The sequence below is a fragment of the Pseudochaenichthys georgianus genome, chromosome 20 (genome assembly GCF_902827115.2).
Source record: "Pseudochaenichthys georgianus chromosome 20, fPseGeo1.2, whole genome shotgun sequence".
In the NCBI taxonomy this organism is placed as follows: Eukaryota; Metazoa; Chordata; class Actinopteri; order Perciformes; family Channichthyidae; genus Pseudochaenichthys; species Pseudochaenichthys georgianus.
The window spans coordinates 2,734,956-2,751,673 of record NC_047522.1 but is presented as its reverse complement, the minus strand read 5'-3'; the positions used below and the strand labels follow the sequence as shown (position 1 = coordinate 2,751,673).

At 43.6% G+C, this 16,718-nt stretch overlaps 1 protein-coding gene across 1 annotated transcript in view; it reads left to right on the top strand.

The window, feature by feature from the left end:
- The first annotated feature begins 9,046 nt into the window (after positions 1-9,046).
- cntnap2a (contactin associated protein 2a) overlaps positions 9,047-16,718 on the top strand; it is a 365,546-nt gene continuing 357,874 nt past the window's right edge. Inside the window, exon 1 of the mRNA XM_071206976.1 lies at positions 9,047-9,223. Within this exon, the coding sequence (XP_071063077.1) occupies positions 9,121-9,223 (103 nt within the window). The 5' untranslated portion in view covers positions 9,047-9,120. The remainder of the gene's footprint in view (positions 9,224-16,718) is intronic.

The following is a 16,718-nucleotide window of genomic DNA, read 5'->3' as shown; positions in this document are numbered from 1 at the left end:
AGAGCAATCTCAATTTGGGAAACAGTGTCTTTTTCTGTTTTTAATTGCGTGGCTCCAAACTTCTGAGCTCACCTTCGAGCTTAACTTAAATATACCTGTTGAAATAAACAGCTTTTAACTATGTGCATGTGTGCAGGTCAAAGAAGCCGATGTCATCTCCACATTACCACCGCTCTGAAATCCAATCAACATGCTCTCCAGCTCACTACACACAGCGACTCTACGTCCTGCTGACTGGCTGAGCTCCGCTTGTAAGGTAGGAAGATACAAATATACGTTTTCCCAAAGAGAGAATGTAACAATCGTTGCTATTGTTTCTCAAAACCACCAATCAACATGTTGGTATCAGAATGGTGTATTGATGGTGTAACAGTTGTCATGCAACCCAACAAAACTATTGTAAGCACAAGCTGCTAAAACCCCGACCCACTATTTTAAAAATAACCTCACACCTGCTTGCTCTGGAGTCTTACGGCCCGTCCACACAGCGGCGTGCGCTGACGCTTGCCGGCGGGCGTGTCTGAAACTCGACCAACAACCAATCACATGAATCTCCCACCCCTGACACACAAGCAGCGGTTTGATTGGCTAGAGCTTGTACTGGCATATGATTCGATTGGCTGACGCTTCTGCCGAGGCGTCAAAAGTTGAACATTGCTCAACTTTTGCAGCGAGCCACGCCAGCTACGCTCCGCGTCGCTTCCCACGATGCAGTTCGGCGAAAAGTGACGTCACCGCATTCAAAGTGAATGGTGAAGCTTTCAACGCACGCCGCTGTGTTGACGGGCCGTATAGATATTGCTCGACTTATTTAAATGTTAATGTCTTAGCCCTCTCTGACCTAAAGAAGGGCTTTTTCTCTAGCAGAGATGGACTTTTATTACTCCCTCGTGGGGAAATCTGCATTTGACCCATCCTAGTGTTAGGAGCAGTGTGCTGCCATTTTGAACGGCGCCCGGGGAGCAGTGTAGGGAACGGTGCCTTGCTCAGGGACACCTCGGTGGCACTTGGGCTGCTTCTCAGGTCGATTAAATGAAATCCTTGCTTCCCTCACTTGGGTCGTTTCCCTGCGTTTAGTCCCTCCCACCAGGGTAGCATGGAGGACGCAAGGAAACCACGAGAAGCAGGGAAATTAGTTTTAAGAGCAATGGGACGTCCTTTCCTCCGGAGCGTCACGTGAAGCGACGTCCGTTTGTGATGATGCTGCACAGCTGATCGTCTGGCAGCAGCCAGCTCTGTACCCGTTATTTCCACAAACACCCCCGCCTCTGTTAGTGCACATTTACTGACATAAACATTAGTATCATCTGTTGTACATCCAAATACATGAAATAAAATAAGAAGTCATTCTCAAAAAAGATAAACGCCATTCTTAAAATGTATTTAAACGAACAATAGTTTGATTAATATTGATTAGAGTGCACAATAGGAATACAATTATTCAGAGAACAAACACAGATATGTTATCTATCAAAACCCAGTTAGATTAACATTCATTGGACTGCACACTTTGTTTGTTTGTTTGGAGCAAATTAACATTTTAAATAGGACTTAATGACTGCGGTCCCGTGAGGTTCATGTATTTTCTTCACTCCGCTGGGAAACTTCTCTCATGTCAAGAAGCATCAGATCAGTGCATGCACTGCCTCGTCCAATCAGTGAGCGATACACAGTAAGGGGGCGGGGTGAGTATCTGAGGATTTCATCGGAGGATGGTCTGGTGGTTCCTCGGTTATCGCTCCTCGATCCTCCGTCTTCCGTCAGAAATAATAGCCATGGGACGGTACTCAAGATGGCGCAGGCAAATCAACTTCCGGTGAGACCGAGGACCGAGGAGCGAGGAAATGAAAATAGTCGACCTGAGAAGCAGCCTTGGTCTTGCCGGGACTTGAACTGGTGACCTTCCAGTTGCCAAGCCGAGTCCCTATCGACTTCGCCACCACAGCAGTGCTTTCTTTGCATCATTTGACTGACTACGGGCTGAACACAGCAGGATTGATTCTCTCTGCCACTAAATGAACCAAAGACAGTTACTACCACGAGACATTTAGTTATTGCACTTTGGAAATGTAGAGCATTATTTACATAAGAAACCACTTTAAACCACCTTTAGTGGGTTATGTTTTGGTTTGGTTTGCCAATAGGATTACAGAAATACATCTGGCCCAAATGAATGCATCTTGGTGGGAGGGTGAAGATTGGTCCAAGAAATAACCCATTAAATGTTGAAGTGGATTCAAATCATGGGGCAGATAAACACTTTATGTTTCACTTATGGAAACTGCCTTGGCCGAATTCTGCACTCTTTGAGCTCCCTTCTAGTTGTCAGGAGCATTTCTTTCTCTATTTTAAAACAAATGAAGCTTGTAAACCAAGTAAACGGGCAGTTCTGTCCTACTCTGAGACTGTTTGCCACACTAACTCAATATAAGGTGTTCCTGATGAAATTGTGAAGGCCACTTTCTTTTGTTCCTTTCCTTCCCCCACAGCGCTGAATCACTCTCGACCTCCTGAGTTTCTCCCTAGAGGAGCAATTTGGTCCCATCGTTCTGAAACCCTCTGATTGTATTGCAACAATCAATTCCCTTTCAGCTTACATCGTTTATGCTATAATGTCCTCTCTGGTGTATATTGAATACAGTCCACTCTATTAAGATGTTACTGTTCCCGTGCTGAGTCAGGATAATAATGCATGTTATCAGCCAGGGCAATTTCCTCTCATAAAACAGAACACAGATTGTTATCTGAGTTCAGGAAGGGGTCTCTAAATGTGTAAGGCCAGGGACCCCCTACAGGGCAGACGTGTTTACAATAAAGGAAACATGCTGGTTTATTTTTAAACAAATGGTCCCCTTCTGTTCCCGTGTACGTTTTAAAGATGTGGCACCATTTTATAATTCATAGCATATTTCTTAACAACACTTTGTTTTTACGCTGCTCTGGACAATCTGCAATAAATGCAGTTTGTATGGACAATATGAAAAATATTGATATTGAAGTGACTGTTATTTTGTATATATTGATTGTTGTGTTTTTTTATTTATCTTAAAGGTCCCGTGTCATGGCCGTTTCTACTGATCATAATTCCATTGTTGAGGTCTACTAGAATAGATTTATAATGTTCAATGTTCCAAACTCACATTGGTTTCTCAAACAGCATCTCTGTGTAGTCTGTGTATTCACTCTCTGTCCTACACGGCTTGTTGGAGCTCCTGCCCCCCCCCCCTGCTCTGATTGGTCAGCTCGCCCACTCTCTTCTGATGAGTCCACCACCGTAACAGCGGAACATCAGTGATTATCTGTTACAATGGCGTTTGTTAGCAACCAGGAAATGACACCAGTCATGACAAACGGAAGAGAATGCTGCGTGGGGTCTGGGTGCCGTGTTGGCGGGACGTTGCGGGGCTCGCTGCTCCGCCCTTTGAGGCTCGAGGAGCGGACAGTGTGAGCTGGTGTCGTTTCCTGGTTGCTGCGTGGGGTCTGCGAGACATCGCGAAACTCAGCCTGAACACCATGGACGCGGGAAGGGGGGGTGCTGAGAGGGCTGCAGCACCCCCATCCGCGAGGCGCCACTACACCCGCACCCCCAAACGCGGTGCACCTACAGTGTAAGCGCGCCACAGGCTCCACTAGCACTCCCCCCCCCAGTGGCACAGTTTCGCCGTTGAGAGAGTGTGTGTGTGTGAGGAGCTCCACGGATTGGTCCATTTGGGTATGGGCACGTCACTGTACCCAGCAAGACAACAATGGAAAAATAAAGATCTCCAACGAGGCGTTCTGGGGCAGCACAGACAGGCCTTCTCTGTGTTAGAGTTTACTCGGTTGACTAACCCCCCGGCAGAGTGCAGATGGCCATACTTTGAGAATCACGACTTTAGAGAAAATCTAGCTAAGAAAACTTTTCTACCCATTTCCTTGTATTGTTTGTGAGAAATGAAGGCTGCATCTTTTCCAATGATCACATAATGTGAGACCTCAGAGCCTTTTCTCTGTCCTTCTAACAGCAGGTAGAGAACCGCAGCCGTCAGTGGTTATCCCTTTCTTTACTTAACAAACCCGCCTTCATCTGGAGATTCATCACACGGTCATCTACTTTTTTGTTCAAAAATCTGTGGTCCATCAGTCATCACTGTTTTTTCCTGAGATGAATGAAGGCTGTAAATTACTAGACATGACATATTGACAAACCCATGCAGTCATTGTGGAGAAAGAGCACAATCACACAGCAGCAGACACAGAAGCTTTCTCATTTCTCTAACTCCCCTCCTCCACTCCTATCCTCGTTTCTTAGTCCCGCCCACAGGAGATGTGAGCGGAGGAGCCGAGGAAGGGAACCGAGGAGAGAGGAGGGGAAGCAGCAGGCGGACAGAGAAATGAGATCTCCTCTCCTCTGAGCGGTCATTTCAAAGAGACGTCCATTAATGATGACAGGAGGCACGGCAGCCCTCTGTCTCATGGACAGAACTTTGTTCATGACGACTTATATATTTACTTTAATTCATTCACAGTGCGGGCCGAACCACGCCGCTTAGCTGTGATATAATGACCATATACCACGGCCTGAAGTGAGCTATTGCTTTTATAAAACGGTTACCAAGTGTGGCAATATGAAAGAAAAATACACACTCTAATTTAAATAGTTTTTATTAGTAAATAATGATGTTCAAAATAAAATAGTCCCTCCGTTGCCTTCTGCACGAAACATATCCCTGCCCTGATGCCAAAGGAACTGCACACTGAATATGTTTTGCCGTTTGATGTCTATGTCTGGACCGCTGTGTAAAAAGGAGGGTTTCTGCCCCGTTACTTCTCCCGTTACAGTTTTCTTTTCAGCCCAACGGTATACTGTTTTTCTCAGACGCGGAGGGATACTGACTTGTTGTGAAAAGTAACTTACAATTCTACCCGTGGTATACGCTCAGTATATCACGGCTAAGAACCAATCAGATTGCTTGATTTGACTTGTCCGTTTTATAATGAGACAATAACAGGCTACCGATGCGGACACACACACACAAATATATATTTATATATATATTTATTAGAGACGGGACTCGATTAAAAAGATTAATCTAATTAATTAGAGGCTTTGTAATTAATTAATCGAAATTAATCGCATTTTTTAAAATCGCATTTTTAAGCACAGGGCCATCTAAGCTAATTTACAGATGGCCCTGAGCCCAATAGAGATTGCCCTGAAAAATGCATGCGGACGAAATGGCACGAAGGGTTTGGGGGGCCTCCCCCTAGACATTTTTTTATTTTTGCAGGTCTTAGATGCTGTCTGGTGCATTCTCTAGACTGAATTATAAGATGAACCACCACAATATTATATTGTACAATTTCAATTGTATTCTTCATTTCACTTGTTTGTTTGTTCTTGTTTGTGTTTGCTCGCTTCCTGCATAGCTATAAGAAACACTTAAGTTGTTGGTCAAAACACTTTCCATCTGATGAAGGCAAATGCCTTCCCAGATGGAAAAAAGTAGAAAACATTACATTCAGTTATAACTGCCAAAACAAACATTATTTACACTATTATGGCCCCTGTTAAAAATGTTTGTAATGTTAACTACTGTAAATTGGTCGAACGAATGCCTCTGCGAGCAGCAGTCGAGAGGAGCCGAGCGCATCCGCGAAGCACACGTCAGAGTTCCCGTTAGCCGGCAAATCTAAATATCTTCGTTCAAAATCATTTCCCTTTAGAGCAATACCGCTTCAGTTGCGCCACTTATGTGACAGACAAGAATAGTCAACTCTAATGTCTAACACTTAATGTGGAGAGAGAGATGTCCTGTGTGGGTTGATTGTGCGTTGATCTGTTGGTAATGCCTCGGGGCTCCGGTGGGCATGTAAACAAATGCATAATGCTGCGCTATACTTTGTGGCCTCATCCAGTTGCATAGCGACACTTATTGTGTAGTTGTCTTTTAATAAGCAGGTAGTCTATCATTAGCTAGAACTAGCTGGATCTGATCGATATGGACATAAACGCGAGTGAAGTCTAATCTGACGGGAGAGAGAGATCAGCTGCAGCGGTGAGCGGAACAAAAGTAACACACACTTCAGGTTAGAATATCACACGTAGCTATTTTAATTACCTCTCAAACTACCTAAACTAGTTATACTGTAGATATGTTTAGTTTTACTGTCGGGTCACTCATTACTGGATCCGCGAGCTGCATGATACTGGCATAATAGGTTGCCCGATCGGGCAACCAGCAGGTGAGGCTTCATTGCCCGAGCTAAATACTAGATGGCCCCGGGCCATCGGGCAGTCCTTAATGTCGAGCCCTGTATTAGTGAGCCAGGGAGTTGGTTATTTTCTCAGACGTGGACTTACTTATCCTGGCCCTGAAACCAGTCATCTGGCTGAGTGTGGGTTGGGTCAGGGTGTGGTTCCTTGCACTCGGAGTCGGGCTAACGTCCACGCTAGCTGCTACATGCTTTGCATTTAGGTGATGCTTTAGGCTTGATGTGCTGCGGTGATATGCACATTCTTTTTTGCATAATTTGCACACAACCATGCTCTTATCGACGCTTCCATCCGTCCGTTTTTTAAAACAAAATGTCCCATCCACGTGGCCGACCAAAGCGGTCTCATCAGCTTGTTCGTTCATGTTTGACTATTGTTCACCGTGGTTTGTTGTTGTTTGAAGTCCCATGCTGAAGTCATGAACGTTAGTTGGTGCTCCAGTATAATCGGTACGCCTGAAACTCATCCAGTGAGAAACGTTCCGCTGTGCAAAAATAAGTGCGATTAAAGTGCGATTAAAATGCGTTAATTTTTTTAACGCGTTAATTTTTGTGTAATTAATTAATCGTAATTAACGCGTTAAAGTCCCGGCCCTAATATTTATATAAATAAATACAATTTCAGAATCAAACAAGTATGAGAGCACTCTCATAATAACGTAACACTATCAGAGACTGGATATATCCCCCCCCCCCCTGTATGATTATTACTGAAACAGAGAAAATCATTTAGCATTTCTATCGCGTGTTCAAGGTGTGTTCTTTCTGATCAGTCTCCACCGGCGGCAGAAGCTTCATGGAGAAAACGGAAGCTGCCAATCACAGTTCCTTCAGTCCCCATGCCGTAGCGTGGCTCAGATGTGGTATTTCATTTCTTTAAGGCTCACCTCAGCTGAGGCGTAGCCCACGGCAGAGTTTTGGAGCTGACGGGAATACCCTCTGTGTGTATTCAGAAACCTTTTTACACATGAAGTATGAATCCAGCTTTAGATGGGGCTTTACCTGCAGTGATACAACTATTTCCCTCCTTTCTTTAACCTGAGCAACGTGGATTTATACCGTTACAGGATCTGAAGCTATATGAGCCTGCATCTCTTTCATTTCAGACTCTTTATTTAAGCCATGGTGTATAGTTTGCTGCCGTCATAATCAATCCTTCATTTGAAGAAATAAGTGATATATTACCACTAATGGAGCTTTTGAATGTTTCCATTTTCATTCACCATTTTCATTTAGAAAGATACGTTGATGATAATCACACATGATGTTCTGGACAGATGATGAGAAATGTGGAAAGCCAGACACGGGGGAGGATTAGTCATGAGGAAAACATGTTCCTTCACCGGCGTCTGAAGGATATTTCTAGATCTTTCTTTGGTCACACATCAAAAACAGCACCACTATAATAGTGAGAAGAGTAAAGATGTGCTTATAGATTTTTTAAGAATCAGCTCTCCAGTTCAGAATTAGGCAGAGGCGTACTGTAGGAACATATAAAACCTATTCATTAGCTTGGGTCATATTGAGTTCCAACATCTGGACTCAAGTCTTCGCTTGAAGGGATCTAAATATTACACAAACAACTATTTACTGTCTGTTTGAAGATTGCTTTCAGCTTATAGAGCTGTCTTTAAATTCAATATTGAGTGGGTTTCTTTTCAAGGATTGTATTCCCACCTTGTAAGTCATGTTACTCAGGTACACGTGTGCAACCTCGAAGCAATACAACTAGATGAGCGAAGTTAATATACTCAAAACATTTTATAACTGCATAACTTCCGAGAGTTGTCTCACGTTCTCCTTTATAGTTATACACAACGTTGTCTTTGTGTAAAGCAAATTCTCTGCAATCCTATCAGCACAAGTTAAGATACTGTATACTTCTGATTTCATTTAGAACATATTGACAAAGTCATTTGGGAATAGCAACTGCATACTACAAATGTTTAGGACTGTGTGTTTATTAATCTTCATTACAGTATTCGCCCTCTACTCATAGAGCATTTTACAACACGGTCATGGTTGAATAGACAAGGAGAGACTTCAGGACCGGGAGTGACTTTATGTCTGTGCATCTTTCGGTAGAGCTTTTGTTCTTAGCAAAGGAGACAAATGCACAAGGCTACCACCACCTGGAGGAGGAGGGGGGCACGATGAGAGACATTCAGAGAGGCAGAGAGATAAGTTCAGCACCACGGACAGCGCACCGGAGCGCGCGAGAGGAGGAATCACTTCAGTGGATTTCAGCTGCGCACTGTCATGCTTTCTGAACTGGAGTCTACTCTGCTCTCCGCGGGCGCACCGAGTCCTCCTCGGCACGTGCAGGTGGAGACACCGCTGTTCTTATTCTTTAGTTTGTACTTACATCGCTAACTAAGGAGGCGAAATAGCTGCAGAGAGAAGTGCGTGGCACATTGAAGCACAGACCAGACTGTTAGCCGGCGCGATCCTTACATCATCTCTTTATTGGTTCGAGAGGGTGAGTGAGAGAGGGAGAGAGAGAGAGAGGGGGGGGGTGAGAAACAGAGAGAGAGAGAGAGAGAGAGAGAGAGAGAGAGATAGAGAGAGAGAGAGAGAGATTAGAGATCGAGAGAGATGCGAGAGCGAGGTGCTAAATTGTAGTCGATAACGATATAGCTCTCGCTGGCGAGCGGCTATCATCGGCTCTCGCGCTCCTCGAACCTATAGTCCGAGAGGAGGGTGTGAAAACAGTGGAGAGAGTGAGAGAGTGAGTCCGTGCAGCCAGGCTCCTCTTCGCCAGTCCTCAACTGCGAAGCCAGTGTGACGGACCGAGTGGCGTTACAGTCCTCAACTTACCCTTACCCGAGTGATTCCTCTCCCGCTGCGTCCACACCGGTCGTGAAGATGCACCGGCACCGTCCTGCCCGGGGATTCACGTTGTTATTGCCGGTCGCTTTGTGGATTTTCTGCCATGTCAACTGCGTGCACGGAGCTTTGCCAACAACCCGTAAGTTGTTTTTCTTAATTGTTGGATGTGTCCCCCGGCGCTGAGCGGGGATATGAATGGGAAGCAGACCGAGCCTGTCTCTGGAGCACAAAAGTAGCGCGAGAGGGGTGCGCGTGCTGGCAGGCTGCAGGTATCCCGACGGTGGAGCGGGGCTCCCGGGAGCCAGATGCAGCGGGTGGGAAGGAGAGGGTGTAAACTCCTCGGGATCTCTGCTGCATTCATTTCAGCGCCCGGGGAAATCCCCATAGGGTGATTTTGACATGAATTACTGAATGACTTTTCAGTGCGTGAGTTAAGCTTTTCTGTATGTTATGCTTTTGAGAGCGGAGTTTGAAATGATTTCACAAATGGCTGTTTATTTATTCAGCTTTTTCTGGATTTTGGGAGATTTACTTTATATACAATCTTTGTTTCAGATTGGTTTCAGATCATTGCACTGGCTTTGTCCAACACCCAGATGTTCCTCGAATGTCCACATGTGTAGAAAGGGAGTTATGTCTCATGACTATTTGGAAGGTGTTTTCACTTTCAATGACCGGGGAAATATAGAATATTTCTTATTTTGAAGCTATTGCTGGGAATTTCAAATTCTGTTTATGAAGTTTCAATGCCATTTGAATGTAGTGTCACTCGTATCAGGTCTGGGCCAGTTTTAGCAAACTTTAGCAAAAGGTCAAAGGAAAAACTTGGAGACGCATTTGAAGAAGTCTTTGTTTTTGAAGTCTTGTATTACTGCTTCTTTGTTGCTTGTTTTTAATTATGCTCTGTGAGGTGTCCTTGAGAGCTTTGAAAGGCGCGCATAAATAAAATGCATTATTATTATTATTATTAGATTAGATAATTCTTCGAACACAAATTAGGGATTTAGTTATTTAAGCCCCACACATTTAAGACTTGGAATACCAGGATGAGCTTTTTTGCACGTCAACTACATCTTATACTGGAATCTTTTGACCTGATTCACGTGTTTACGTATAGGCCTACTTATTGGTACGGTATTGCTTGTGCTTTATTTGGAGACATACTATGTCCGTGATATTTTTAATCTGCAATGCTTGGTTCTGTTCGGTCCTGGTATCAGCCTTGGTTTGGTGTGGTTGGGATGTTTCCCACGGCTCCTCAGGTCCCGGACGAATGTGTCCGTGGACGAGCCTCATTAATCATCCCATCCGACAGTCAGACGGCACCGCGAGCCGTGTGTGTGTGTGTGTGTGTGTGGAAATAAAGAGAGAGATGGACAGTTCACTTTCCTTCCTCATAAGAATGTCCTCGCAGTGAATATGTGTCATAGAGACAACACTTCATATATAAAACTGTATTGATCGTTTATGGAAATCCCGAGTCCTCTTGCTCCCTTTCAGTGGCAGGTCAGCGTCAGTGTCCCCTGAGCAGGTTGAGATGTAGCGTCTTGTTAAAGAAAGCAGCTTGAATGAGCTCCATAAATAATAGTGAAATGAGATTTATTTTCATATAAACATCTTCCAAATACCATTTATACATATTTATTTTGAATACAAATCCAATAACAGCTCACAACAGGAATATCAGAGTGTGGGTGAGGATGAGGGTGGAATTTGAAATGTGGGAGGCAAGCCCGTGTGTGTGTGTGTGTGTGTGTGTGTGTGTGTGTGTGTGTGTGTGTGTGTGTGTGTGTGTGTGTGTGTGTGTGTGTGTGTGTGTGTGTGTGTGTGTGTGTGTGTGTGTGTGTGTGTGTGTGTGTGACGGAGAGAGAGTAAAAGAAAGTCATGCAAACGGTATGCTGAATCGGCCAAGCAGTTTCACCCGGGCTCATCTGCTGACTGTATCCCTGCTCCGGGGGCAGGTGTGAAACACTCGGGGGAATCCACGACGTCCTTGTGACCAATGGTCTGAGGCATGGACGAAAAAAGATGAACTATTCCATCCTGCCGGGACAAACACACTCACAGACTAAAAGGCAATGGCCTGGTTGACCCTCCGACTGTGTGCTAGAGGTATGAGTTGTGTACACTGAAGGAAGAGAGAGAGCATTACAAAGAAATGAATTGTGCTTTTGCTTCTGAATGCATTTTCATACACATGTTCATGCATGTTTGGGGAGAGAAATGATTGTATGTTGAAGAATAATCTGGGCATGTTCTCCCACGTGAGCTTGGCCTGAAGCAGCTGTCAGTTCGATGTTGCATTCGAGTGTCACTAGCACAGGGATACCATTCGCCGAACACCTTTCGATGTCCAACTAAATAAAATGAACACACACAGAGATGCATTCAAGCAGACACACACATGCACAAAGGAGCGCAGGCAACCACCAACGCTCACATAACTGGAGACATTAGACCGTGCTAGTCCACTACGGTTTGTACTTTTGCTTTTGTTATGTCTCTAATAACCATCAGGACATACATTATTCATATTTTTTATTCAAATCCGCATAATGGCCTTTTCATCTTATAGGGAAATCAGCTCGATGTGTATTAATGTTTCACTTCAAAAACATTTTAAATATTCAAATATATTAAATATTATACAATAGTTTAAATGTATTGTTTGAAACGGCGAATCCATCCTATACTCAGCTTTGCTCATTGCTCCGTGTTTAAAGGACAGGGTTTAACTTTGTTCACTTTCTCGGCACCAGTGTGTGAATAATAAAGAGTGTCCTTACGGCAGGCTCTCAGTGACACTGTTGGTGGCTAAATGGGATGCCCCTGGAGGCTGTCTGATATAGGATCAGATTAGCCTTTCCTCATCTCATTAAGCATGCCTCGCCATTTGACATAGACATCAGTCTAGTTGTTCCTCCAGGGCCACACAGGGCAAGAGAAGCGTTCCTGTTCTTTAATATCATTCATTGTATGTCATGTGAAACACAATGTTGAGTGCAAATTCAGTTGCATCTTTTTTGGCATTTCTTAATAGTTCCTCCCATTTATATACAGTATGGCACGAAGCTGACTAAAGGAGGCACATTTAGGCATAGCTTGTATTTTAAAGGGATTCATTTATAAACTGTGACTGCATTTACATCTTTTACATTTTATTTTTGTTTAATGCCCTTGTTTTATGTTGAAACTTGTTGTGTGCCGTGTTGCTTAGGACTCCCTGGAAGAAGAGATCTTGTATCTCAATGGGACATTCCTGGATAAATAAAGGATACATAAAAAATAAAAAAACATCCTGGTGTCACTCCCAACTCCGAAACATGTGAAGCCCCATGGCCCGATGCGTGGCCAGAAACAAGATGGACTCTAAGTTGAGCTTACTTTTTGTCATACAGACTTACGAAACCACAATATCTTCTTAAGTCTAACCGGGTCTTTGTGTTGTGTAACCAAACCTACAAACGTCTTACATTGGAACTTAATTTTGGAAAGACACTATGCCCAAAACAATTGGGGCTGACGCGCCGTCCCGGACCAATAAGAACTGACGCCTGAGGGGTACCGAGAGTGTCATCAATGTAGCGTAGCGCCACAAACAAGAGAGCAATCTGGTGCTATCGGTCCTCACAGTCCTGCCACAGTTTCATTTCTACCGTCAACAAATGTGATTATTATTATTATGTGATTATTATCATCCGTCACTGTTTAAAAGATGCCAGTGAGATGTGATGTACTTCTGCAACCACACATTAACCAACACACAGGTAGAGCGGAGCCCAGTCTGTGTCTTTGCTTTCCCTTTCTTAGCTGTGTGTGTGTGTGTGTGTGTGTGTGTGTGTGTGTGTGTGTGTGTGTGTGTGTGTGTGTGTGTGTGTGTGTGTGTGTGTGTGTGTGTGTGTGTGTGTGTGTGTGTGTGTGTGTGTGTGTGTGTGTGTGTGTGTGTGTGACGGCTCCCAGTAGGAGGTGGTAATAATAGGATTAGAGCTGGAGGGAGCAGACTAGTTTGGCTCAGATTAGATCAGCTCAATACTTGGTGTTTAGCTTTGTTTGGTCCGTGTGTGTGTGTGTGTGTGTGCACCTGCCTCTGTGTGTGTGTGTCTCCAGATTGCTAGATGTATCATGCACCAGGTCGAGTGAGTCAGCGTTAGGAAACACGGTTGAGTTGTTAATTGCCATTTTTCTCCGCCTGTGTCTCAATGTCTGTCTTCCTCCTGCTCCCTATATTTTTAATACATCTTCCATCTTTTCCTCGTGGTCCTTGAGTTCCCTCGTACTCTTCCATTCCCCAGTCTTTCTCTCATTATTTCATTCTCTTGTTTTCTGTCTCGCCTCCTGCTCCTTCTTCTGTCCCTAACTATCTCAAATTCTCTACTTGGCTCTCCTCAGTGCTTTTATCATCTCCTTGTATAGTTTATCTCTCTGTCTCTCTCCTCACACCCCGTCTCCTTCCACTCCTCATCACGTGTCTTTGGTGAAGTCTCCACTCGATGCTTTTGAAGTGAGTGATATGATGCCTGTGCGAACTCTAAAAGCAGCCCCTGCTCGCCCTATGCCATGGACCACAGCCAAGCAGACCCAGTGTGTGTTCTCCGTGCTCACACAGCTCCTAAATGTGCCGACCCCATCAGAGTATTCATATTTTAATCGCACTTAAACATGAATTCGAAACAGTGCTTTTTGGAAGGAAATGTTTGACGGCAAAAAGCACTTTATTTTCAGAGCACAATTCATCAGAATTGCTTCATTTCAACAGCAGCTCATAATAAATGAATATGAATTTGACTCGACAAGGGTATTTTAACAACCTGCATAATATGACACGCATGTTTGCTTGCGACAGCCTTCACCGACGGCTTTTCAAAGTGTAAATTCATAAATGCGCAAAGTTAATAAATCGCTAAAACATTTAAATTCATGTTGCCAGTAGAAGCTCTTTGCTGGTTTTCTCATTAGTGCCACAAACATCTAATAGAAAGAAACAAAAACTGGTTCTGTTCCCTGTTAGCTTCTTACTTTGGACTGCTGTGTCAGTATCCTTGAAGAATTGAACTGTATCTTTTGGAAGTGAATGCTACTGCGAGGCTATCTCTGTTGCATCATGGGAGCAAGGCCACAGTGACACACATGTGCACTGACCAGTTATGCATCACGGTTCCCTTAACAACGTGAGTAACACAACACGAACACACCATGCAGCTCACACCACTACCTCTCTTGCTCTGCCCGTGTGTGTGTGTGTGTGTGTGTGTGTGTGTGTGTGTGTGTGTGTGTGTGTGTGTGTGTGTGTGTGTGTGTGTGTGTGTGTGTGTGTGTGTGTGTGTGTGTGTGTGTGTGTGTGTGTGTGTGTGTGTGTGTGTGTGTGTGTGTGTGTGTGTGTGTGTGTGTGTGTGTGTGTGTGTGTGTGTGTGTGTGTGTGTTACGCATGTGTAATGTGTGTTCAGGTTCTGAGAGTTATTCTAGTGGAATGTATTCCCGTCAGAATCTGACCAGCTCGTTCGACAAGGCGCTCTAACATGTAGAGTAGGCTGGCAGGATTGGAGGAAGAAGAGAAAGGGACAGGGGAAGAGAGAAGGATGAAGAGAGACAGCTCGAGGAAAGGTTGTTGAAGGGGCGAGGATTTGCTCTGAAACCTTGTCATTCAATATTACCGCTGGTATTGTAACGTGTAGCCGCAGCAGCCGGGCGTTAGTCAGAACACGGAGCGGGCTTTGCCACCTAATGCTACACCTCACTTTGGAGGTACCTGGCTTTTCTACTTGATTGATCTGATGACATCCCTCCTAACAGCTCTTTCATTTTATCTGAATAACCACTTAAAATCCACTTAGTGCACATCATCTTCATGTTCATCATCATCATAGTCATCATCACCGTCACCATTGTTATCACCATCATTTGAAATGTGTCTCTGTAGGACCTACAGTATGAACAATGTGTCAGGGTTCAGAACAAAAACAACAGCTGATCAAAACTAATTAAAGTATTCAGTCACACAAGCTGACACTTTGCCCCCAGACCATCTTGAAGTATTCAGGTCACTTCATCAGTATAATATGTAATGAGATTAATAATATGACTTTATAGCCTTTAAAACTTACTTTTTCAAATATTTCCCATATCATCCCCTTTAAATCTTGACCATAGAGGAGTTTAAAAACAATGTTTATGAACCTATTTGAAACCTAACTCAGTCATTCCCTGTATTTAGTTCTTAATTCCACCGTGGCTGTTTCTATAGGTGGTATTACTGCAAGCTTAATATAGGCCACAAGGTTTCCCAGAACAGAGTTGAAATGTTGTTTGTTTTAGCCTCAAATATACCAGTTCAATCACTTAGAAGAAGCTAATAGACAGGGTACACCATCTAGGTCAGGGATTCTCAAATGGGGGTACGCGGACCCCTAGGGGTACGTTGGGGTACTGCAGGGGGTACGTGAGATTTAAAAAAAAAAAAAAAAAAAGTTAATTTAAAAAATACCATGCATGATTACAAAAATAATATTAGTACAATAAGTTAAATATAAAACACCTCATATAAACATGTCAAATGTGTGTATTGTATAGTTTTGCATAATATATCATTTTGTTCATTAAACTTCAATTGAAAAACTCGTGGAAAAATCTTACATTTTTTTTTATGTTATTATTTTTCATGCATAAAATGAAAATATCCTTAGTTTGTTGTAATGCATGAAGGAGTAAATAAATCACACACATCACTATATTGGAATTATTTGTATTGGGTTTTTCGATCAAAAATGTTCGGGGTCGGTCAGGGGGTACTTGGCTGAGAAAATGTTTCAAAGGGGGTACACTACTGAAAAAGCTTTGAGAAGCACTGATCTAGGTAGTAAGGTCATATCAAAGCCAGTGCTGTGCTGCACCAGGTAACTGAAGGTTATAGAACGATCAGTTAAAAGCAGCGTAAGTGGATCCGAACTAAAAGGACAGTGTCAAAAACCACTGTGTCAAAAGCAGCACAAGGTAAAACCGGGCATTCGCCTCTATCGGAGTGACAGGGAGAAGATTTAGACACACTTTCCAGAGCGTGTGGTGTTACAACCGTTGTGCATGCTTTTGCAGTTGATCCAAAGCTAGAAGAATGCAGACATGATCCCCCTCTGGCACCCCCCCTCACATCCTGCCAGTGTTGTCCCACGTTCTGGATCCCAGCTGCTGTCATGTGACCTCTCTAGTCCGTTTTAATTGTCTCAGCCATATTCAGGAGTGTAGCTTAAATGGCTATGAAGTGCATACGTTTGTTCACGCAACTGGTGACTGAACATCGAATTAGAAGCACTTCATTAATGGATGGAATAATAACATCCATGTTTGTTTGAATGGTTATTGATAAAAGTATAGTATGATTTGAACATGTGCCTGATGTTTTAATTACAAATGGCTGTTTTAAAACACATACTCTCATGCCTAATTACTCCCGTGAGCATAACGTATATCCATGCAGTACTAAAGAAGGAATAGAATCATTTCTTTGATCTTATTAGGCATGATGCTATGTGGGCCTGAGTAAGAAGGCACAGTGATATTAACATACAAAGTACATGCAAAGCAGGTCAAAGCTAAACGACACAACAAGAATTGGTGCATTATTAAAAAGATTATGTGCTGAA